Here is a 25361-nt window from a genome sequence, read left to right on the forward strand (position 1 = left end):
TGCATAGAGCACTTAAGTAATCTATTGACCATAGTTATTTCATGTAAAAAAAAAAAAACAGGGACCCCCAATGCATGACAAACATTTTGATGTTTTGACACTTTCAAATAACTGCATTTTTTTCTTATTGAAGTGAAGATGAAATGGTGTAATTTAGTAAATTAGAGGTAAATAAGGTCTAAACTCTTAATACCATGAAATCCCACCAAAAATGCACAACTTCAGTATTTTTACTTTAGTCAAATGAGTGTTATTACATATCTTTAAAAAAAATTTATTTAAAAAAAAATATTACACATGTATGTTTGCATGTATTGCAAATGTGACTCACAAACAAACAGAAATAATAATAAAGTATTTCACACCAGCAGAAAAAAAAAAAAAAAAAGGAAAAACCGTTTTCTCTGTAGAAAGTCAATCTACCCACTGTGTACCTACTACAACCATTGGAATATGAAAATATCATATTAGTGAATTCTTGTGATTTTTTTATTTATTGAATACTGTGTGCGTAATTAGACATATTGGAATAATATTAGCTGCAGTAAACCATGCACACTAGAAACCTACAACCATTAGATGGAATGTGAACATGTAATTATGGTGAATTTTAGAGATTTATTTTTTGTTTGTTTTGTTTTTCAAAAGTAGTTGAATGCTGTATCTGTAAATCTCTTATATAGTAAGTCAGCCATCACACTTTAAAAAAAAAAAAAAAAAAGATGAATATCCAACTAAAATCTAACCTGAAACTCGAGTAAAAGCTCAGAGAGAAAAAAAAACGGTGTTCACCTGACCAGTGAAGCACTACAATGAACACATTCAATTCCTGTTTGTTTTTACTTTAAACTTACATAAAAAATGTGTTATATACAGCATTTATATTGTTTACAGTCTGAATGGATATAATGTATTTTTTAGTTAAAAACAGTCTTATAGAGTTCACTGGATCATAGACTGCGTGTTTGGAAACGAAATTACATTTTAGTCCTTTGTATTGGAAGTTTATCAAATCATATCAATTCAAACTGTAAAGCTGTTAACACACTTGACATGCTATGCCAGTTAGAATGAAGATCATGCAGTAAGTAGGTATATGTAACACACCAGCAAAAAGCCATGAACATGCCATGTGACTATTGGACAACAATTTTGACGTTTCAGTTTCATACAAAAACTGTACAACAACCAAAGTCATATGGTGCAATATCACACATATTTAATCTTTAGGTATGTTGTGTAATCTGGAAATATGATGATTTAAACCCTTATCTGTTTTAGAACAGATAAGGGTTTAAATCATCATATTTCCAGAATATTAAATATTAGTATTTAAATTAGCAATAACAAAATATACATCTTTAACATATTCAACATTCTTCAAAAACTTGTACAACATCTCTATGTTTGCATAAAACCATAAAAGCTAAAGATAAAACCACTGCAAATGGAAACACAATGTTTTCAAATGAAAGAGTGATGTGTGGTGTACAGCAAAGATCTCAGTCAATGTCACTGTCACTGCCAGATTCACTCAGCTGAAGATCATTCCCTGAGAACACAGAAAACACAAGAATCAATTCACACTGCCACAGAAAACACATTAACCACTTTCCACCATCGAGGCTGAACGGTTCTGAGCACAGTGAGTAACGGTTCCAGTAGCATTTCAACTTGAGCATCATTTGGTATGGAATGATTCTGGTTCCGGTTACTATTACTCAAAAGGGCTGATGGATGCCTTAAGTACGTGGTGACTCACAACTGTTCACTTGGTCAGTCAGTTCATCTAATCCTGATTTTGCATCACCACAATTAAAAAAGAAATCAAAATTGTCAATTCACTTTGTGATATGTGCCTCTGTACTAGCTATTTCTATTATCTACAGTCACACAGGCTGGGTTCATAGTGGGTGTCAATTGTTTGTTATAAAACACGTGTAAAGCAGTTCAATGGATAGGATGCGGCGAGAACCGGCTTGGCAATATAAATACTAGTTTAATCATAAACTGAACCAAAAACACACTACCATAAACACACAGAGCAGCTGCCTGTAATTCTCTCTCTCTCTCTCTCTCTCTCGAACTGTCAGGCTGATTGGGGACTGGGCGTGCGTTGTTTCAGACCGGCCCCGCCCTCCTCTGCTCTACACTCCTCCCGGCATTGCCTCAGGCCGGGGAGCCCCCAGCCGGGGGGGTGCCTGCCTTGCGCCCTGTCTGCCTGTGGGTCATCCCCACCTTGCTCGACCTGGGAGGAGGCAGGAGGGTAAAAACCAACAACAAAACAAAATAGGCGAGGGATAAAGGCCAACACGGAGCGACAGAGAGAGAGGAAAGAGAACACCGGTTCTCTGATGCACAGTCACGTGGTCCCCGATCACCCCTCCACCCTCCCCGGGCGGACCGGAGTCAGATCGACCCCCAGCGGACAGAAGGCCCCTCCGCATTCTCGGCAACCTGTGGGGACTCTCCTCCGCCCCTGGCAGCGGCCCTACAACTCCAGGCGGTTGGGGAGTCGCTTCCCTCCTCCTCTCGCGGACGGCGGTCCTCTCGACCCCTCCGTGTTTCTGGGGGCCGGCAGGGCACTCCTCCGCCCCTGGCAGTGGCTCCTTCGCTCCACTCGCTTCGCGGAAGCCGGCCGTTCTCCGCATCCGGGCGGTCAGGCTACTCAGTTCCCCGGCGGATGGCAGCGTCACTCCCCTGGGTGGACGGCAGTGTCGAGGACTTCGTAACAGACATCCCTCCTCCTTTCCGGGTTTCGGCACCAATGTAAAGCGGGTTATAAGGGAAAGGAGGCGGCGAGAACCGGCAATATAAATAATAGTTTAATGAAGAAATAAACGAAGAACACACAAACATAAACACACAGAGCAGCTGCCTGTACTTCTCTCTCTCTCTCGCTCTCTCTCGAACCATCGTCACCGTCTGCCTTTATCCCTCGCACGCCCCCATCAGGCTGAGCCCGGCCCCGCCCTCCTCTGCTCTACAACAGGTTTTAAATGTTCTAAATGTAGATTGCACTAATTGGATCAGAATGTATTTAAAAATTTTCCATTGTCACCACAATCAGCATGTGTCTTGTGTTCTGCCAGCCTGTAAAACAGGCAAATTTCACATGCTAACCCTAAAGAATAGTATATACTTTGTATTTCCATCTGTGTTACTATTTAAGACCAGCCTAGCACTCTAGCCTTTTGAAGAATACTCTTTTGACCGCAAACTCGTACATCCACCCATCACTGCATGCACACTACTATTCTCTTTAGTACAGTCAACAGCATATGCAAACGACACACAGAGATGCAGACTGTCGCATGTATAGAAGAATACCACACATATTGCGCTGATGACAAAATTTGCACCAAAGTAGACTTTGACCCTGTGCCATCCTATTCTTGCTATTTTCGCTAGGTCTATACTGCAGAAACCAGGGCCCGTTCTAGACATTAAAATGCCCTAGTCAAAATTTATGTTGGACTACTGATAGATAGTCATAACTTCTGTTAGATTGATAAAACTGACAATATTTAGCCAGGTTGAGATTATCAGCCAAAAACTGTACCCAATTGGCCGATTAATAGATGTAGTTACTTACTGTGATACTACGACTGTCAATTTAATGCGTTAATAACGTGCAATTAATTTTACAAAAAATAAGCTTGTAGTACCACCCGTTTACTCCAGAGGGCAGAAAGTGTAATTTCAGCTGTGCTGAACATTAACAACTCTTCAACATAAACGTGCGAACCAAGGGATCTCAAGATGTGTTTAAAGATTGAGTATTAAACTATATTTAACTTGACACAGTGACCTAAACATTTTATTTTTATGACGCAACACACCAGAGACGCGATACAAGCATGTCTGACGCAGGTCGTATGGTCTTTACCTCACAAATATTTAATTACCAACAAGGTTAAGGAGGTGTCATTTAAAGATAGACTGGGTAAAAATGGTGTAACAGTTTATTTAAGAAACATGCTCCCTGAAATAGATCCACTTTGCTCCTTCTGTAATGCTGTAGATGAATCTGCCCCTCACATTGGGAATGTGTCCACGCGGTAGTATTTTGGAGAAAATTGTGTTCCCTTACGACTTCAGTCCACTTGACATTGCGTTACTAACGCATATGGGGAGTGTCTTCATACACAACCTATTTGAAACCTCTCTACAATAACGCCAATATTCTAATATTGGCTATGGTGTTTGAGCCAGCCTGTTTTGGCGCGAAACTGACCGCTCGTTTCGGCGTGAACTGACCGCTATAAAACAGGTGCACAGACACCATTTCCTCCGAATTTCTTCCTTCAAGACAGCGATTACCTCTTGTCTCAAGGGCTCTACCTTCGCCGTCGATTCACAATAGTCAGCGGACGGAATCTTCACGGCAGCGAGAAGACTCTCCCCTGCAGTGCTCCGGCGAACATCACTCCGCCTCGCCGCTTGACGCTTCGCTGGTGAACGGACCTTAGCGAAGTTTACCGCTGTGTATAAATGTAAGTTATATAAGTTACATAAATATAAATCTATATTTATATATCTAGAAGAGCCACTTACGTGTTCACATCTTTTTCAAGATGTTGTTCCGTAAGTGTTCCTTGTGCGAGAGACACATCCCGCCGTCAGACAAGCATGAGAGCTGCGTTTTCTGTCTGGACCGCGCCCACGCAGAGTCAGCTCTCATGGAGACAGACTGTCCTCACTGTGAGGACATGAGTCTCAAGTCGCTTCGCTCACGAATCGCCCTCGTTCTGAGGGACGATTCAGCCTCTCGCACCCTCCCACCAGCCTCTTCTGTGATTCCCGAGGGTTCACACGAGGCGGCACGGCGGGGCCGCGAGGCAGAGCAGGACGAACTTGAGGTGGATTTCGTGCCGGCACACGCCCCACGAGCCCCTCAATCTCCACGAAGCGCATATATCCCCATACGCTATGTGCGAGAGGAGCTCCGGCCCTCTGATGAGCGTGCGGCCTCGTCTCGTTTGGTGGATCTGACGCTGGGGATGATGACGATGTCATGTCTCTCGCCACATCAGGCAAATGGTCAGTGGATAATGCTGCTGCCCCTCCCCCAGCGAGGGCGAGGAACATGCACGCGCCACTGACAGGGAGATGCTCCGCGTCCTTACAAGGGCAGTCGAAGAGCTTCACCCTGACTGGTCTCCCCCAGAGGAACAGTCTCGCCTCGATGAATGGTTCCAGCAGTGCGGGCGCCGTTAAACGGTAGCATCCCGCACATTTTTCCCTGAAGTTCATAATGAAAACTATTCAAGTCCTGGTGCGCGACCTTATATGGGCGCGCTCGCGCAGTGACGCCATCCTCTTTAATGTGGATCATTTCTTTGGGAAAGAAAACGGTTATGCCCAATTACCCCCTGTGGAGGAGGCTGTAGCGGCACACCTCTGCCCAGCGAGTAACATGTACATCCTTCCAAACCGTGTCGACAAACGTCCGCACTAGCGGGAAAAGCTTACTCAGCAGCAGAACAAGCTGGATCAGCACTCCACACAATGGCGGTGCTCCAGGGCAGAAATGAGTGATAAAGAAAATGCCACTCTTTTAGATGCTCTTGTGTCTCCAGCCGGCCTTTTTGGTGGCTCTATGAATAAGTTTGCTGAGCGTTATGTCGCGATTCAGCAGCAGTCACAGGCTATGAGACACTTTATGCCCACATGGAGTATATCACAGCCGGTTCGCCCTCGCTCTGTTTCGAGTAAGCGTGCAACTAAAAGCCTCACAGGCACCTGCGTATCATTACGCGCAGCAAAGCGCTCCTGACGGGCAATAGCATTTGAAGCGGAAAGCAGACCCCGCGATTCCCTCCGGGGCTGCTCCAAAAACGGCTCGATTGGAGAGACACAAAACACTGTTCCCCATCTCCCCACTTTTGTTGGTCGGGAAAGGGATTTTGTTATTCAAAATGTTGTTTCTGTGTCTTGCACTCAAATAAATGCAAAAATAAAAATAAAAATGCAATAAGTGCAAAAAAGAAAACAGCATTCGTTGCAAATGCACGAGATGCTCACACATTCTCACTAAAGAGCCCCCTTTTCCTCTTCAAAGCACACACATTATGCGCAACCGCTTCTCTAGAGTGAGCGTCACATCATATCATACAGTGAGCAAACCAAACTGCCCTCTGTCCCACTATGCGGATGTGTGGCGATCCCCAATGGGTATTTCAGAATTGGTGGAAAAACGATCGAACAAGGTTATACGATCCTTATTTGCACACCGGCCACGCAGTTTCAACAAGGTTCTGTCTTCTGTCTTTCAGAAAAGGATCTTATCGCATGTACGCCCACATGATTGGTTTGCGTTGATAGATCTGAAGGATGCGTACTATCATATGCAAATTGTATGACATCACAGGCTGTTTTTGAGATTCGCGTTCAAGGGAACAGCGTATCAATTCATAGTCCTGCCCTTCGGACAGACTTTGGCTCCTCGCACATTCACAAAGTGCATTGATGCGGTTGTTGCCCCTCTGAGACTGAGCGGCACGTGCATCCTAAACTACCTCGACAATTGGCTGTTACTGCCGCAATCAGAGGTTTTTTTATGCCGGCACAGTTTTACTGCTTCAGCCATTTTACAGTGTCCATCTCAGTTAAAACTGGGGAGAACATTTCCACTGAAACTAGTTTCAGAAAGCACTGGGATTTGTGGAGGCGGCATATATATAAACCGCCAAGGCAGAATTCAGGAGACTTCACCCTCAAACTGTATTGAGGATTTGGGAAATATCTTGCAAAGCAGAAATCAATCTATTTGCCTCAGTGGAGAATACGCACTGTCCCCTCTGGTACTCGAAGTCCCAAGTTGTCAGGCGAAAAGAGGTGACCACGGATGCTTCCAACACAGGTTGGGGGGCGGTGTGCAATGGACACCCAACTTTTGGCACCTGGACAGGTGTGAGGAGGGTGTGGCACATCAACCGCTTAGAGGTATTGGCTGTAATTCTAGCCTTAAAGGCTTTCAGTCTGAAATAGTGAGCTGTCACGTCCTGGTTTGCTCAGTCAACATGACAGTTTTGGTATATACAAACAGCCAAGGCGGAATTAATTCACCGCCACTGTCGAGAATGACGCGTCACCCCCTCCTATGGAGCGAGCATCATCTCTTCCTGAGAGTGACATATGTCCCAGGCTGCCTGAATTACTGTGCACGTCTACTGTTACGCTAAGGGGCGATACCGGGCGAATGGAGACTTCATCCTCAAACTATACTGAGGATTTGGGAAATGTTCAGCAAAGCAAAAATCAATCTATTTGCCTAAGTGGAGAATGCCCACTATCCCCTCTGTTCTTCGAAGTCCCAAGCCCCGCTGGGAAGGGATGCAATGGCACACAAATGGCCGGTGAAAAACAAATATGCGTTTCCTCCAGTATACCTGATCCACTCTGCCATATGCAAAGTCTGAGAGGACAAGGAAACGTTCTATTAGTTGCACCGAAATGGCCAACCAGCCAAGGTTTCTGGAAATGATGGAGATGCTGTACAGCTCACCATAGGAAATACCACTGAGGAGGGATCTCCTCTCTCAGGCACACAATTTGGCATCCCCAGCCCCAGCTGTGGAACCTGCATGTGTGGCTCCTGAATGGAGCGTACTAAATGCACCAACTGAAGTGTTCAGTCATAAACACCATTTTACAAGCCACAGCACCGTCCACTAGACACCTCCATGCACTAAAATGGAAGGTGTTCGCTGATTGGTGTCTCTCACACAGCAAGGGCCCCATACATGAAATTGTAATATTTCTTCAAGAGCGATTAGCCGCAGGACTCACCCCGTCAAAGCTCAAAGTGAATGTGGCAACTAGATCTGCGCATCACGCACATGAAACCGGTGCCTCTATAGGCAAGTATGATTTAATCATAAAGTTCCTTAAAGGAGCAAGACGATTAAACCCATCTCGGCAGGCTACAGTCCCGACTTGGGATTTAACTTTAGTCCTAAATGCTCACGCAGGGCCCCCCCTTCGAGCCTTTAGACTCTGTTGATTTGCGTATGCTCTCTATTAAGACCACACTACTGCTGGCTCTGGACTCAGAAAAACGGGTCGTTGACCTACATGTATTATCAGTCGACAATTCATGTCTGGAGTTTGGCCTGGTCTTTCAAGAGCCACTTGACCACACCCTTCAAAAAGCGCAGGTGGTTCATCTTCAGGCCTTCTCCCCTCCTCCATTTAATTCAGATGAGGAAAAATCATTGCATTTGTTATGCCCTGTGCGGGGCACTACATACATACGTTGAGCATACTTGCCAGTGCAGACTGTCTGATCAGATCTTTGTATGCTATGGAGGATGTGCAAAAGGGATGTCCTTCTCCAAGCAAAGACTTTCTTACCCTGGCTTATGAATCGCAGGTTAAGACTTGTCCAATTGGTGTCAAGCACACTCAAATAGAGGCATGGGCATGGACGAATGGTGTGTCCTTACAAGACATATGTTTTGCAGCAGGATGGTCCTCGCAAAACATGTTTGCAAGGTTTTACAACCTAGAAGTAACATCTCTTTCTTCACAAGTCCTTGCTATTCATTGGCTATATATATATATATATATATATATATATATATACACACACTCACCTAAAGGATTATTAGGAACACCATACTAATACTGTGTTTGACCCCCTTTCGCCTTCAGAACTTCCTTAATTCTACGTGGCATTGATTCAACAAGGTGCTGAAAGCATTCTTTAGAAATGTTGGCCCATATTGATAGGATAGCATCTTGCAGTTGATGGAGATTTGTGGGATGCACATCCAGGGCACGAAGCTCCCGTTCCACCACATCCCAAAGATGCTCTATTGGTTTGAGATCTGGTGACTGTGGGGGCCATTTTAGTACAGTGAACTCATTGTCATGTTCAAGAAACCAATTTGAAATGATTCGAGCTTTGTGACATGGTGCATTATCCTGCTGGAAGTAGCCATCAGAGGATGGGTACATGGTGGCCATAAAGTGATGGACATGGTCAGAAACAATGTTCAGGTAGGCCGTGGCATTTAAACGATGCCCAATTGGCACTAAGGGGCCTAAAATGTGCCAAGAAAACATCCCCCACACCATTACACCACCACCACCAGCCTGCACAGTGGTAACAAGGCATGATGGATCCATGTTCTCATTCTGTTTACGCCAAATTCTGACTCTACCATCTGAATGTCTCAACAGAAATCGAGACTCATCAGACCAGGCAACATTTTTCCAGTCTTCAACTGTCCAATTTTGGTGAGCTCTTGCTAATTGCAGCCTCTTTTTCCTATTAGTAGGGGAGATGAGTGGAACCCGGTGGGGTCTTCTGCTGTTGTAGCCCATCCGCCTCAAGGTTGTGCGTATTGTGGCTTCACAAATGCTTTGCTGCATACCTCGGTTGTAACGAGTGGTTATTTCAGGCAAAGTTGCTCTTCTATCAGCTTGAATCAGTCGGCCCATTCTCCTCTGACCTCTAGCATCAACAAGGTATTTTCGCCCACAGGACTGCCGCATACTGGATGTTTTTCCCTTTTCACACCATTCTTTGTAAACCCTAGAATTAGTTGTGCGTGAAAATCCCAGTAACTGAGCAGATTGTGAAATACTCAGACTGGCCCATCTGGCACCAACAACCATGCCACGCTCAAAATTGCTTAAATCACCTTTCTTTCCCATTCTGACATTCAGTTTGGAGTTCAGGAGATTGTCTTGAGCAGAACCACACCCCTAAATTCATTGAATCAACTGCCATGTGATTGGTTGATTAGATAATTGCATTAATGAGAAATTGAACAGGTGTTCCTAATAATCCTTTAGGTGAGTGTATATATATATATATATATATATACTTATTCCCCCTTTTAAGTTCGGCTCCACATCATTTACACAACCGCCTACATTCAGGCTGTTATAATGCCATAAATCACAAGCACTTCATTATAAATAAACTCCCTTCCCGGCCGGGTTCATAAGGAGTAATTCATACTATATGGCTATAGCTCATATAATCATTATGAGTGCTCTCCTCCTGGCCATCATGAGGATCACTCACTGCGGCATACACATGTCGGTCGCCGTCCCATAAGACTGCGCCGCCATGTTTCCTCTCTAGGAAGTTATGTCGTGTAGTGCGGTGTGATGGGATTCTGTTCCCCATATGCGTTAGTAACGGAATGTCAAGTGGACTGAAGTCGTAAGGGAACGTCTCGGTTACGTACGTAACCTCGGTTCCCTGAGACGAAGGGAACGAGACATTGCGAACGCTAGCCGCACCACAAGACTCAGAGTTCTTAAGGCACGAGCAATGCGCTCCTTGTTCTCAGTCAGAAATTCTGAGGAAATGGTGTCTGTGCACCTGTTTTATAGCGGTCAGTTCGCGCCAAAACGAGCGGTCAGATTCACGCCAAAACAGGCTGGCTCAAACACCATAGCCAATATTAGAATATTGGCGTTATTGTAGAGAGGTTTCAAATAGGTTGTGTATGAAGGCACTCCCCATATGTGTTAGTAACGCAATGTCTCGTTCCCTTCGTCTCAGGGAACCGAGGTTACGTACGTAACCGAGACGTTTGTTTGTACGTACCTCAATTTTAACTAGTTTTTCTTTGCTTTATAAAGATGTTTTATTTGGTTTTCACAGTTTTGATAACTTACATTAATATTTTCTGATTAATCTGTTTATTTTTCTTGCCAAGTTTTTTTTATACATAAGTGTAAATTTATGTCTATAGAGCCCCTATTTGCACTTTTTTGTAAAGACTTAAAATATTATTTAAATACTCTTTGTACCTCCAACAACTCCAAAGCATTGAAAACCATTGCACTCTGTAATGAATATAATGTCTTGGCATTATTGTCAAATATATCTGTAGTATTGTGTACTATGTATTCCCCTGGCTTGTTTAAAAAAATAAAAAATAATCGAGTTTTGCCTCTATATGGTTCATGATTTTTTTGGTTCACGATATATTAAAATTAGGGCCGTCGATTTAACACGTTAATTCAGTGCGATTAATCTTACAAAAAACGCGTTAAAAAAAATTTACGCCATTAATCGCAATGCCCCCGGACCATAATAAGGAAGATTCCTGAGAAATGCAAATTGTAGTACCACCTGTTTACTCCAGGGGGCAGTAAGTGAAACTTCAGCAACGTGCAGTTTATACAGTGAAGAAAACAACACTTCAGTAGGCAGAACAACACAAACATGCTGTTTTCAAGAACGTAACGCAAAAATGCGGACTAAGGGATCTCACGTGTTACGATCTCGTGTTGTCCGTCTCGTGTTTTCCGTTTTCACTTATCACGTTCCGTGTCACGCTCCCTTGTTGTCCGCTCCGTGTTTTCTGTCTTACCGCTCACGCTTCCTGTCATGTCTTCCTTGTTGTCCGCTCGTGTTTCACTGTCTCTGTGAAAAACTACACTTCCCTTCTTCCCGTCTTTTCCGGCCCCGTCACTGTGTTATTGTCCGCACCTGTCCGTCATTTTGTCATCACCGTGTCTCGTTATTTAAACCCCGCTGTTTTCCCTTCCCTTTGTTGTGCGTTAACGTTTCGTGTTTCATGGTTACCTTCTATGCTCATTCTCGTATTTGTCCATGCTCTGTATGCCCTTTGTACTTGTTCCCTGCAGCCTCCAGCCGTTCGTGTTTTCCCTGTTGTGTCGCCCGTTCAAGGACTACCCTCCCCTTCGTGGAAGTTGTCTGCCTGCACCCCTTCCTGTGTCTTACCCAGCACTTATATTTTCCCATCGTGGACTTTTTATTTGTTCCAGCGTTTGTTTGTTTTCGTGTTCCTACTCAATAAACTGCATTTGGATCCCAATCACCCTTCTGCCTTCTCCCACTTCCTCAGTTCATTACAGAACGCACGACCAAAATGGATCCAGCAGTTTTACGGGCCAACTACCGGCTGCTCTGTTTGCGACAGGGGGACCGTCCCATAGAAGACCACATCCAAGACTTCCTTGCTCTGGCAAACCTCACCGACTTCCCGGACTCTGCCTTGGTGGTTTTCTTCAGGGATAACCTGAACCCTTCGCTGAAGGAGCGGTTGCCTCAGGCGATGCACGGCTGGACCCTCTGCGACTTCCTGGAGGCGACCCTACTGGTGTGCGGCTCTCCGTTTACTGTGGGCGTGACAAAGGAGGACCCTACCTCACCACCCACAGTGGAGACTCTCCAGCCATCCCTGGCGCACCCTGCCGCACCAGCCCCACCTGTCAGCGAGCAAACCCCCGCACCAGTCGCCCCCCAAGAGCCCACGCGGACCACTGCATCGGCCCGGAGGAAGAGAAGACAGGCTTCCGCCTCCCGGTTCACGTCAGCCACGGTCAGCGAGCCTCAGCCCTCGTCAGCGAGCCTGAGCCCTTGTCAGCCACGGTCAGCGAGCCTGAGCCCTCGTCGGCCACGGTCAGCGAGCCTGAAGCCACGCCGACCAGGAACAGCGCTCCAGCGCATACCACGGTCAACCAGCCAGAGCCTGTCGCCCCAGAGGTCAGTGAGCCAGTGCCTGTACCCTCGACTGTCCCGGAGCCAGCACCTGTAGCCTCGACCGTCCCGGAGCCAGCACCTGTTGCCTCGACCGTCCCGGAGCCAGCGCCTGTAGCCTCGACCGTCCCTGTCCCAGTGCCAGTAGCCATGACCGTCCCTGTCCCAGTGCCAGTAGCCATGACCGTCCAAGAGCCAGCGCCAATAGCCAGGACCGTCCAAGAGCCAGCGCCAGTAGCCAGGATCGTCCAAGAGCCAGCGCCAGTGGTCGTGCCCGTCCTAGAGCCAGCGCCCCTCGAGCCTTCCAGGGCTCCACCTCTCAAGTCTCTCGAGTCTTCCAGGGCTCCTCCTCCCGAGCCTCCTAGGGCTCCGCCTCTCCAGTCTCTCGAGTCTTCCAGGGCTCCTCCTCCCGAGCCTCCTAGGGCTCTGCCTCTCAAGTCTCTCGAGTCTTCCAGGGCTCCTCCTCCCGAGCCTCCCAGGGCTCCGCCCCTCGAGTCTTCCTGGGCTCCTCCTCTCGAGCCTTCCAGGGCTCTGCCTCCCGAGTCTTCCAGGGCTCCTCCTCCCGAGCCTCCTAGGGCTCCGCCTCTCAAGTCTTCCTGGGCTCCTCCTCCCGAGCCTCCTAGGGCTCCGCCTCTCCAGTCTCTCGAGTCTTCCAGGGCTCCTCCTCCCGAGCCTCCTAGGGCTCCGCCTCTCAAGTATCTCAAGCCACCCAGGGCTCCGCCTCTCGAGCCTCTCAGGGCTCCGCCTTCCGAGCCTCCTTCGGCTCTGCTCCCAGAGACTCCAGAGCCTCCTACGGCTCCGCCTCCCGAGCCTCTTACGGCTCCGCCTCCCGAGCCTCCTACGGCTCCGCCTCCCGAGCCTCCTACGGCTCTGCTCCCAGAGACTCCAGAGCCTTCCAGGTCTCCGCCTCTTAAGCCTCCTACGGCACCACCTCCCTCGGTTCCGCCTCTAGAGCCTTCCAGGTCTCCGCCTCTTAAGCCCCCTATGGCGCCACCTTCCTCAACCCCGTCTCCAAGGCCTTCCTCGGCTCCGCCTCCTGAGGTACCCTGTGCTACGCCTCCTGAGCCTCCTTCAGGTCCGCCTCCGGAACCTCCCTCGGTTCCACCTCCAGAACCTCCTTCAGTTCCACCTACTGAGCCCCCATCGGCTCCGTCTTCAGAGCGTTCTTCGCCCTCGCCACCTACGGCTCCGCCTCCTGAACCTCCCTCGGTTCCGCCACCGGAGTCTCCTTCAGCTCCACCTCCTGAGCCACCCTCGGCTCCGCCTCCAGTGGCTCCCCCAGCTCCGCCTTCTGAGCCTTCTACGCCATCACCTCCCTTGGCTCCGCCCTACACTGTTCCGCCTCCTGACCCCCCCAAGGCCTTACCACCTGAGTCTGCCACGGCTCTGCCTGTCTCTGCTCCGCCCCCAGGGGCTCCGGCGTCCTTGCCTACGCCTCCTTCGGCGCCGCCACCCAAGGCCAGGACTGCTCCACCACAGAAGTCCCCCTTGGCTCCGCCAGCTTCCCCAGTGGCCACTCCTCCTCCCAGGCCCCCCGAACCGGCCCCTGCCCAGCGGACGCCCCCCAGACCTCCTGAACCGGTCTTTGCCTTGTGGCCACCTCCCTGGTCTCCTGGACCTGTCCCTGCCCGGTGGACGCTCCCCAGGCCACCTGACCCTGGCCCCGTCTCACACCCCCATGGACTGCCTGCTTGCCCCCTCGGCCTTCCTGGTCTGCCTGTCGGCCCCTTGCGCCTCCGTGGACTGCCAGTCTGCCCTCTCGGCCTCCCTGGTCTGCTTGTCCGTCCCTCGTGCCTCCATGGACTGCCTAATTGCCCCTTGTGCCCCCTTGGTCTGTCTCTGTGTCCCTTGTGCCTCCTTGGTCTGTCTCTGTGTCCCATGTGCCTCCTTGGTCTGTCTCTGTGTCCCTTGTGCCCCTTTTGGTCTGTCTTTTCTCCCCCTCTTCTAGCCCCCCTCGCCTGGAACATTTTGTGTTTGTTGTTTTTAGGTTTCTTTAGACCATCTGGAATCCGGTCCTTTTGAGGGGGGGCTATATTACGATCCCGTGTTGTCCGTCTCGTGTTTTCCATTTTCACTTATCACGTTCCGTGTCACGCTCCCTTGTTGTCCGCTCCGTGTTTTCTGTCTTACCGCTCACGCTTCCTGTCATGTCTTCCTTGTTGTCCGCTCGTGTTTCACTGTCTCTGTGAAAAACTACACTTCCATTCGTCCCGTCTTTTCCGGCCCCGTCACTGTGTTATTGTCCGCACCTGTCCGTCATTCTGTCATCACCGTGTCTCGTTATTTAAACCCCGCTGTTTTCCCTTCCCTTTGTCGTGCGTTAACGTTTCGTGTTTCATGGTTACCTTCTATGCTCATTCTCGTGTTTGTCCATGCTCTGTATGCCCTTTGTACTTGTTCCCTGCAGCCTCCAGCCGTTCGTGTTTTCCCTGTTGTGTCGCCCGTTCGAGGACTACCCTCCCCTTCGTGGAAGTTGTCTGCCTGCACCCCTTCCTGTGTCTTACTTTAGCCTATATTTTCCCATCGTGGACTTTTTATTTGTTCCAGCGTTTGTTTGTTTTCGTGTTCCTACTCAATAAACTGCATTTGGATCCCAATCACCCTTCTGCCTTCTCCCACTTCTTCAGTTCATTACAATGTGTTTAAAGATTGAGTATTAAACTATATTTAACTTGACACAGTGAACTAAACATTTTATGTTTATGATGCAACGCACCAGAGACGTTACACAAGCATGTCTGATGCAGGTCTACATTGACGGGTCCTTAAACAAGCCCTCACAATAAATCTCCAACTGATTGACAAATTCACTTGTGAAATGGATTGCTGTGAACTGTATGCCAATGATTGACTTATATGTTAATAATAATAATATGTTAGTAAACAATACATTGTATTCTAAAGCTGCTTTTTGTATTGTCTTATCAATGATTAACTATTCTGCCACAAGAATGTAATGCATTTTAATTATCTGAATAGTTTTAATTTTATATATATATAATTTTTTTTATATTTAAAGATAACTATGTATAATTATTTCATCATTATATATTGAATTATTGTTATTTATAATTTTTTAATATTTAAAGATAACTATGTATAATTATTTCATCATTATATATTGAATTATTGTTATATGAGGGGCTATCTCCGCAAATATTTGTATGTGCGATTAATTAATCGGGACACTATGTAATTAATTTGATTACAAATTTTAATTAAAAACGTTAACTGATAAACAATTTCTGTATTCTGCATTGCTTGTTTAGTAAGTTTTGAGAAAATATTTAAGTTTTGTTTCATTTAAACAATTTTATGAAGTGTTAATTCTCAGACAGTTTTACATTTTAGTGATACAAATGCCCTTTAAATTAAGTCAATATTTCATCATGTCATATTCATTCATTTTAGGCAATTTTTTAGCCATTTCCGGAAGATATGGTAGTCAAAGTCACACCTGACAATGAGTTGCACAGGGTCAAAATTGCATTGTTGAGAGAAATAAATACAGATATGTTGCATCTGTATATAAGTCGCACTGACAGAGGGTGCAAGCTGCAGCACTAGGACCCGGGAACAGCTGCCTGACTTCCCTTTACCAGTTTTAGAGATTCTTGACCAGTTCAGATGTCAAATGCACTCCGTGAAGATTACAGTACCTCAGAATCTACACATTGTATCACAATGGTTTGTTTTAAACTTTAGAATTTGCTTTAAGAAATCATGTGTAACAGTTTCTCATGAGAGAAACGTGACAAGTAAGCCAGCCACATCGGTTCATAACATCTGTAACTTTATGCTGTGCACAAATAAACAGCTTTTAGTCTGTGAGTAAAACAATACACCTGTTGTTTGTTAGAACAATAATGTTACGATGGACAAAATAATTAAACCGGTTACATAAAGTAATTTATAAAGGCAAACTATTCTGAATTGGCAAATTTTAAAACTCTTCTACCATCTCCATGACTGATGTTTTTATCTGTTTTGGTGCAAATGTGTTTGACCAGCGTGCATCAGTTACGTATAATACGTGCATTCAGAAAGAATTCAGACCCTTTTTCAAAAAAAAATATTTTGCAGCCTTATGCTAACATGCATTAAAAAACAATTTTTCACATCAATCTACACTCCATATCCCATAATAACAAAGCAAAAACCAGATTTTTCATAACTTTGCACATTTATTCAAAAGAAAAAACTGAAATATCATAAGTATTCAGACCCTTATCTCAGTACTTAGTTGAAGCACCTTTGGCAACGATTACAGCCTCAAGTCTTTTTGGGTAAGATGCGACAAGCTTTGCACACCTGGATTTGGGGATTTTCTGTCACTCTTCTTTGCAGATCCTCTCAAGCTCTGCCATGTTGGATGGGGACCATCGGTGAACAGCCATTTGCAGGTCTCTCCAGAGATGATCAATCGGGTTCAAGTCTAGGCTCTGGCTGGGCCACTCAAGGACATTCAGAGTTGTTCATTAGCCACTCCTGCATTGTCTTAGCTGTGTAGTTAGGGTCATTGTCCTGTTTGAAGGTGAACTTTCAGACCAGTCTGAGGTCCTGAGCACCCTAGACCAGGTTTTCATTAAAGAGATCTCTGTATTTTTCTGCATTCAGCTTTTCTTCAACCAGTCCCCAAGTTCCTGCTCCTGAAAACACCCTCACGGCATGATGATATCACCACCATGATTCACTGTTGGGATGGTATTGCGCAGGTGATGAGAGGTGCCTGGTTTCCTCCAGACATGACGCTTGGAATTGAGGTCAAACAGTTCAATCTTTGTTTCATCAGACCAGAGAATCTTGTTTCTCACAGTCTGAGAGTCCTTTAGATGCTTTTTTTTGTGTTTTGCACTGATGAGAGGCTTCGGTCTAAAGCCCAGATTGGTGGACTGTTGCGGTGATAGTTGTCCTTCTGAAAGTTTCTCCCATATCCACACATGATCTCTTGAGATCAACCAGAGTGACCATCGGGTTCTTGGTCATCTCTCTTACCAAGGCCCTTCTCCCCCAATTTCTCAGTTTGGCCAGCTCTAGAAAGAGTCCTGGTTATTCCAAACTTCTTCCATTTAAGAATTTTGGAGGCCACTGTGCTCTTGGGAACCTTCAATGAAGCCGACACAGTCCTGTCTCTGAGCTCAGCAGGCAGTTCCTTTGACCATATGGCTTGGTTTTTGGTCTTTCCAAGTTATGTCCAATCAATTGAATTTGCCACAGGTGGACTCCAATTAAAGTGTAGAAACATCAAAAATATTATCCAGAGAAATCGGAAGCACCTGAGCTAAATTTCAAGTGTCATAGCAAAGGGTCTGAATGCTTGTGTCAATGTGATATTTTAGTTTTTTTCTTTAGTTTTTTCTTTTTAATAAATTTATCAAAAATATGGTTTTTGCTTTGTCATTATGGGGTATGGAGTGTAGATTGATGTGAAAAAATTAAATAATTTTAAAGCATCTTAAAATTATTTATACAAGTTTCAAATATGTTAAAGATGAATATGTGAGATTAAAAAACAAGAGAAAACTGGTGAAAAGCTCAACTCCTGAAATAATCAAATATAATGAATATATTGATACATGAGCTACTTTTAAAAGTGACTGTTGTGAATCCCTCATGTTTAGACAAGATATTGTGTTACATATAGCATCTTTTATTTAATTTATTTTACTGCATATTTAAACACGAGTTACACATTCTGACTAGCGAGTAACTTGGTTCAAGTTCACCTGTTCATTGGCTTCACTGTGTGTGCAGATGTAAATTGTAATATAATATGTATGTTTTGGATAGATCTGATTAATGTCATATATCCATTATATGTTAGAGTGAGGTAATTAACCCGTTAGTAATGTTCATTGCACAGGTGTTCAGCTCATTCAGCACATGCGGGTAAATGTATATTTCAGCATTATATTGGCCATCGGCCACTGAAAAACCCATATCGTTTGAGAAGTAATCATGAGCAATGCATGCTAACACTCACTCAGTGTGTTCATGAGCTGGTTGCTGCCCTGTGATTGGTTGGTACCATTGGCAATGCTTGTCCTGTTGGGAGAGAGATGATGCGCTTCCTGTTCTGCATCACTGCATGAGCTGTCATCACCACTGCCAGAACAACTGCCAGATTCTGAAGAGCTGCTACTGCTGCTCATCTGCTCAATCATGTCCACCTCCGCACGCAGCTCTGAGAGGAGCGAGAGAGAGCAATTCAGTGCAAGCTACAACTGACAGAAGAAATTAAAGAAATAAAGCCAAACGTTGCAGTCATCATTATGCATGTACAAAACTACAGGTTTTCAAAATTGACTAGTCTTTCTTAAGTATGCCCTCTGTAATTACACTGGTCAGACAAGATTATAAAGGGGCGTTCACATAGGACGCATTCTTGTGTTTAAAAACAGCTGGATGGAGTGTAATTCAATGGAACAGAATGCAGGGATTTTGTGGTGCATTTGTAAAAGTTGAAACACTGACGAGATAAGATGCAACAGCCAAAGAGATCCATCTGTATGTGTACAGAAACCAACAACGTCAACATTGGGTAATATTGTTTTTAAGCCTTACTGCAGGTGGTTCACTGGTTGCAAAAGTGCTATATTTGATGTCGGTAGAGTGCTTTAAAGAGGACAATTCTTTAAATCACAATAAGCACACATTACTTTATATCGGCATAGATTACACATTATCGGCTGCATTTCTTTGCAAAAACTATATCAGATCAAGCTAAAAAGAATTTTAGTCACTCTGACATAAATACTTATTGTATGGACACTTAGCTCTTACATTTCTAATGAAAAAATAAATAAATAAATTTATTTATACACATATATATATATATATATATATATATATATATATATATATATATATACACACATACATACATACACACACACACACACACACACACATACATATATATATATTTTTTTTTTTTCTTGTCAACAGCACAACTACATCTGTGTTTAACTATAAGTAATCACATGAGCAGGAGGGTCTAACCTCGTTTAATGTCGTCCAGTTGAGGTTCAGGAGATGGGTTGTCTTTAATTGGTGACGTCTTGGCGCTTGCTCCGGGTTTGATGGGGGCACGAAACTGTGATGTCAGCTGGTTAGCTCTCACCGACTGCTGCTCGATCCGAGCCTGAATCTTACTGCTGCCCTCAGCTCTGGCAAACACACACACACATCAAAATGATCAGCATCTACAACATCAAACAAGGAGTATAGAGTAACTTATGCTGCAAGTTTATATTAAGTTGCCAATTTATTGGCTGCTCACCTTGTTTTCTTGACTTGTATGCTGCTGCTGAGCTTCTCCAGCATGAACTCACCAGTGTCATGATTTATGATCAGAACACAGTCTTTCTGATACGGCCTTTTATTACCCTTAAACACTGTCATTGGTGGAGTGGACCCCTTGGGAGAAATCAGACATGAGTGTTTCAAGTAAAGTCATTTTTATTTGTATAGCACTTTTCACAACACACGTCGTTTCAAAGCAGCTTTACAGGAATTCATGCATTAACAAAACATGAAACTAAATGTTTCAGACATGAGAAGGCACAGAAGCATCATCAAATGTGATGGTCTTACTGGTATGTGTGGTAATGTAATTGTGACCTCATCTCCTTTTCCTACTTGTAATTCTCCTTCACAGGACGTATCGATAGATGCTGGTTTAAAATCATCTGAAGAATAAAGCACAGGTTTGTAAACATTTGACATGGAGTGGTTTGATCATTAAATTAAATGTATGCATATATTTAGGGATGCAGAAGGGTTGGCACACCTAATAATGTGTAAAATTAAACTGCTATTCTTTCTCGTTCTCACGTTAATTTGGGAAAAACTGCCATACACGGACATGGCTATTGGCTACATGAGGGGGGCTTCCCTCTGACATAAAACTCTGGGATTTCCCCTATGTGGGTGTAGCTTATAGTGTATGTGATTTTCCCACTGTACACACAGAAATGTTGAATTATTTCCACTGTGTTGAGTGGGCTCCATCCTATGATGTTTATTATCCCGATCTGTTCCATGCATGTGCACTCTTCAAACACCCATCAGAACGCCTCTTACATGACCACATTAAGCCGTGTTCTCCGAGAGAAACCTAAGTGTGTTAAACCACTTTCTCTTAATCGCAATGAAATCAGTGTTCTTGTTTACATGATGTTTCAAAACGCTGCTTTCTGCTAAAACCCTGGAATAAACCGTTGTCTTAAGTGCATGTAATCTCATTCAGTGTGATAAAATCACTTACGTGTACTAACCTTTTCATGTAAATTTCAAGTATATCCAATTTTACAGCTTCATTTCCATGACGACATAAAACCATAAACCCTAAAACGACTGTAAAAACAACTATTTACAGCTCCGATAATAGAAAGTGCCTTTTTAAAGAAATTATACACTTCACATTTCTGCCTTTTAATCCCCCAAAAATTATGCTGTTTGACGGGTCATTTCATTTATGATCACATGGACAGAAAACAATGTTTCAAATGTAGAAATATCGAGTTTTGCCTCTATATGGTTCATGGTTTTTTTGGTTCACGATATATTAAAATTAGGGCTGTCGATTTAACACGTTAATTCAGTGCGATTAATCTTACAAAAAACGGGTTAAAATAAATAACGCCATTAACCGCAATGCCCCAGACCATAATAAGGAAGATTCCTGAGAAATGCAAATTGTAGTACCACCTGTTTACTCCAGGGTGCAGTAATTGAAACTTCAGCAACGCACAGTTTATACAGTGAAGAAAACAACACTTCAGTAGGCAGAAAAACACAAACATGCGTTACGTTCTTGAAAAGACTTGAAGGAGTGAAAATGCGGACTAAGGGATCTCAAGATGTGTTTAAAGATTGAGTATTAAACTATATTTAACTTGACACAGTGAACTAAACATTTTATGTTTATGATGCAACGCACCAGAGATGCTACACAAGCATGTCTGATGCAGGTCTACATTGACGGTTCCTTAAACAAGCCCTCGTAATAAATCTCCAACTGATTGACAAATTCATTTGTGAAATGGATTGCTTTGAACTGTATGCCAATGATTGACTTATGATCAATAATATGGTAGTAAACAATACATTGTATTCTAAAGCCACTTTTTGTATTGTCTTATCAATGATACTCTTCTGCTACAAGAATGTAAAGCATTTTAATTATCTGAATATTTTGTATTATTTATATATATAAAATTTTTAAATATTTAAAGATAACCATGTATAATTATTTCATCATTATATATTGAATTATTGTTATATAAGAGGCTTTCTCAGCAAATATTTGTATATGCGATTAAATGTGATTAATCGCGATTAATTCATCGGGACACCAAGTAATTAATTTGATTAAAAATGTTCAGTGATTGACAGCCCTACTTATAGTATCTATTTACTTATAGTAAATATATCATCCCATTCCTAATGAATTTGTAATGAAAATGTGAGTTGTGTTGTTTTGAACTGCAAAAACAGAAGTGCAGTGTTTTAGTATAAAATTACTTTTTTTCTCATCAACCATCATGTTAGCACATTTAGTTATATCTCTTTTTAAATATGTTTTTCTTCTATTTATCTGTTATTGTGGCTCTCTTTAAAATGTTGACTTGTCATGTGTTCAACAGATCCAATCCATGTTCAACAAAAATTATTTATTGTTAGAAAAGTAAACCAATTCTGTGCCTCTTTGTACATTTTGAAGCATAATTGTTCAAGCGAAAACAATCTGATGGCAAAATAAGGTACAAATTTTGATATAAATGTTTTTTTTCATATTGGTGCATATTATTACTGATGGTTCATTCAACATCATTGATCTTGTTTTAAGGATTTTTTGATATTTTTACAGGAAAAGAATACAAAATTATTATCAAGACTCAATATGATTTTTGCCCTAATATCAAAGATCTTACTAGAAAAAATACATTATGATCCAACATGAATTTTCTTGAAAGAAAATATGATTGTGCCTGGTAACATGTGCATGGTAAATGGATAGAAATAGCACTTTAGCTTAGCGTAAAGCTGAAAATTTACACAAGGTTTATTTCAATTTCTTGTGCTCCAAACAATTCTATCTTACTTCTCTGTCTGCTCGTCTGAATGAAACACATCATAACAAAGTGTTTCACTGCTGTTCTAATGCACTTTGGATCGCATCATTTATATGTATAAATGTTTTCCATCTGAAAGAACTAAATATTAAATTAATCAAATGACAATAAAATACAATGTAGTCTCTTCAGTAATCAAAATACATTTAGATGTAACTGTAATAATGTTCTAATTAACAATTATTTAAATTGTAACTGTAGTGGAATACAGTTACTTATATTTTGTATTTTAAATACGTAATCCCGTTACATGCATTCCGTTACTCCCCAACACCGAGTGTGTGTGTGTGTGTGTGTGTGTGTGTGTGTGTGTGTGTGTGTGTGGTCTTAAATAATTCCCATCACACCGAATCAAAACCTCGAGCTGGTCTGCAGGGTGGATATTCCGATTATTGGTTCCGTTATTTGCACTGGTATATCTCTCCATCAATGTGCTTGTTACTGATGATTGCGTGTAATATATGTTGCACTTGAAGCAATTATATGACATCTCGGTGATTTATGTTATGTTATTTATGTATGATGGACTCACATCTGATGGTGTGAAAAGATGATTTTGGTCTCTTCTCGAAACTCTCTCCGAGTTTTAACACGTGCTCTTCTTTATCCAAAGACGGGTTCGAGCTGCCATTCATCACTGCACATCACATCGAGCTCACAAACTCAGATCAAACTCTTCTGATGTAAACAAACACAAATAAACACTTGATGAAAACACACTTGACACATCCAACACTTCACTTAAGTAAAGTTAGTTTTATATTCGCACATTCGCACATTCGCGTATTCGACTTTTAATTCGCACATTCAACTTTTTCAATTAAATAGTCAATAAAGCTATTTTTTTTTTCAGATTCGAAGCAGCTACATGATATTGACAACAAAGGTTGTGAACTACAACATTTTTTACAATCGATCAAAATGGGCAAGTATATTTTTAAGCATGTACTTTAGAGATGAATATTCAATGTGTGTCGTAACCAAGATAGGGACCGTCTAAAAAGTTAATATTGTTTTTCATCGTGTGCAAACAGACAACTACATTTTAGCCAACTGTAGCCTACTGGCAAATATCTCTCACATTATGTGTTCTGATGCTATAGAATGTCCTTTAGCAACAAAACCTGCATTATAATGATGGTGTTTAGAAATGTGTTTATGAAATAATAATGAATGAATCTGTACATGAACTGTAATTTGGTAACAATCCAGACTGTAGAAAGGAAAATCATGTTTAATCTCCTGAACATACATAGTTAATTGCTTCATTTTACAACCGTTTATATTTATTTATTTATTTGAGAAAAAAAATGAAAAAGAACTGTGTAAGTGTGGTGGTTTTAATAATGACATATGATTTATTTCAAAAGGTTTTGAAAAGCATCGAGACGACTGCTACAAAGCAAGTTGGATCATCTTGTCTGGACCCTACAGAACATACTACAGCCCATGTCTTGCTGTTTTATTCACCTCTGTTTTTCTGTTTTTATCTGTGATAAAGAGTGTGTAACAGTGTTCTCCAGGTGTTCAATAAAAAGAATGGCTAAACTCTATTTTATGTTTTCCTGTTGTATGACATCTGTGTTTAACATGGAACTTTAACAATAACACAATTCATGTACATTGATTGATGTTTACAGTCCTGCAGGAATATTACTGTCCGTGGTACTGAATGTCATACAGTATCCTGTATTCCAGAATCCACTTCTTCAGGACTTCATAACAAAAACTTAACTTGAATCATTACAATAAGGGTGTTGCTTATTTATAACGTTGAAAATATGATTAATCTAAAGTATCTGAATTTCTTTAATCAATGAAAGAAATGTGTTGTACAAGGAACAGCAGTTATAATACATACTTTTACCTAATACATTGATCAAAGTTAATTGAGTAGAGTGATCACTAGGAACATGCTATAACCTCTGGAACATGAAAAAAGGTGAAAATAGAATAATTTCTTCAGAATAATATGATTGTAATATACTTACAGTAAGGTAGGTATTGGCAGTATTCAACATGTAGTAAGTCAGTCTGATCACTAGGAAAGCACTACAGCCATTGGAATATAAATATAAAAAAACACTATAGGGGAATTACAGTTTATTACATAAACATATGTAATAAACACATGTAATAATGTTTATTACATAAATATATTTGATAATTGTACAGTAAGGGAGTTATTGTGAACATTTCACCTGTAGTAAGTCAGTCTGATCACTAGGAAAGCACTACAGCCATTGGAACAGGAAAAAATACTTTAGGGGAATTACAGTAATGTTTTCTTGAACTTATTAGTTTATTGTATGTACAGTATGGTCAATAGGAAAGCACTACAGCCATTGGAACAGGAAAAAATTATTTGATAATTGTACGGTTTGGGGGGGTACAGTTGTAAGACCCAGGACCAGATAATATGATGAAAGAAGACCAGGAGTCGTGAAATTCAATCAAATAAGTACAATTTTACTGAAGAATAGTTTGCAGTTAAATTGGTAAAGCCAGCGTCAAAGTCACAAGGAGGTCGCAAGCCAACTCTACCTTACAAACAAATCTCACACAATTATACCTTTTCCAAGGACATGCATTACATAATCGTTTACTTCTGATTGGCTAAGACAACATAAAGTCTAAACAATAATACATTTTTGATAGATAAGTGGGTATATCGCCGTTAATCAGAATATTTGTCGTCCATTTCCGAGATTTAAGTCCGTGGTGACCTTCTTCCAGGGTCCGAG

The 25361-nt window shown here is 42.7% G+C and overlaps 1 protein-coding gene across 1 annotated transcript; it reads right to left on the minus strand.

Moving 5' to 3' along the window:
• Positions 1–323: 323 nt before the first annotated feature.
• LOC127657563 (ELL-associated factor 1-like) lies at positions 324–23363 on the minus strand. Its single transcript, XM_052146421.1, has 6 exons — positions 23150–23363; positions 20075–20169; positions 19761–19897; positions 19481–19647; positions 18462–18662; positions 324–1552 (listed from the first exon to the last, which is right to left on the minus strand). Exons 1-6 carry the CDS (start codon positions 23250–23252, stop codon positions 1503–1505), a joined length of 753 nt encoding a protein of 250 aa, XP_052002381.1. The 5' UTR covers positions 23253–23363; the 3' UTR covers positions 324–1502.
• Between the last annotated feature and the right edge of the window lie 1998 nt (positions 23364–25361).

The sequence above is a fragment of the Xyrauchen texanus genome, chromosome 17 (assembly GCF_025860055.1).
Source record: "Xyrauchen texanus isolate HMW12.3.18 chromosome 17, RBS_HiC_50CHRs, whole genome shotgun sequence".
In the NCBI taxonomy this organism is placed as follows: domain Eukaryota; kingdom Metazoa; phylum Chordata; class Actinopteri; order Cypriniformes; family Catostomidae; genus Xyrauchen; species Xyrauchen texanus.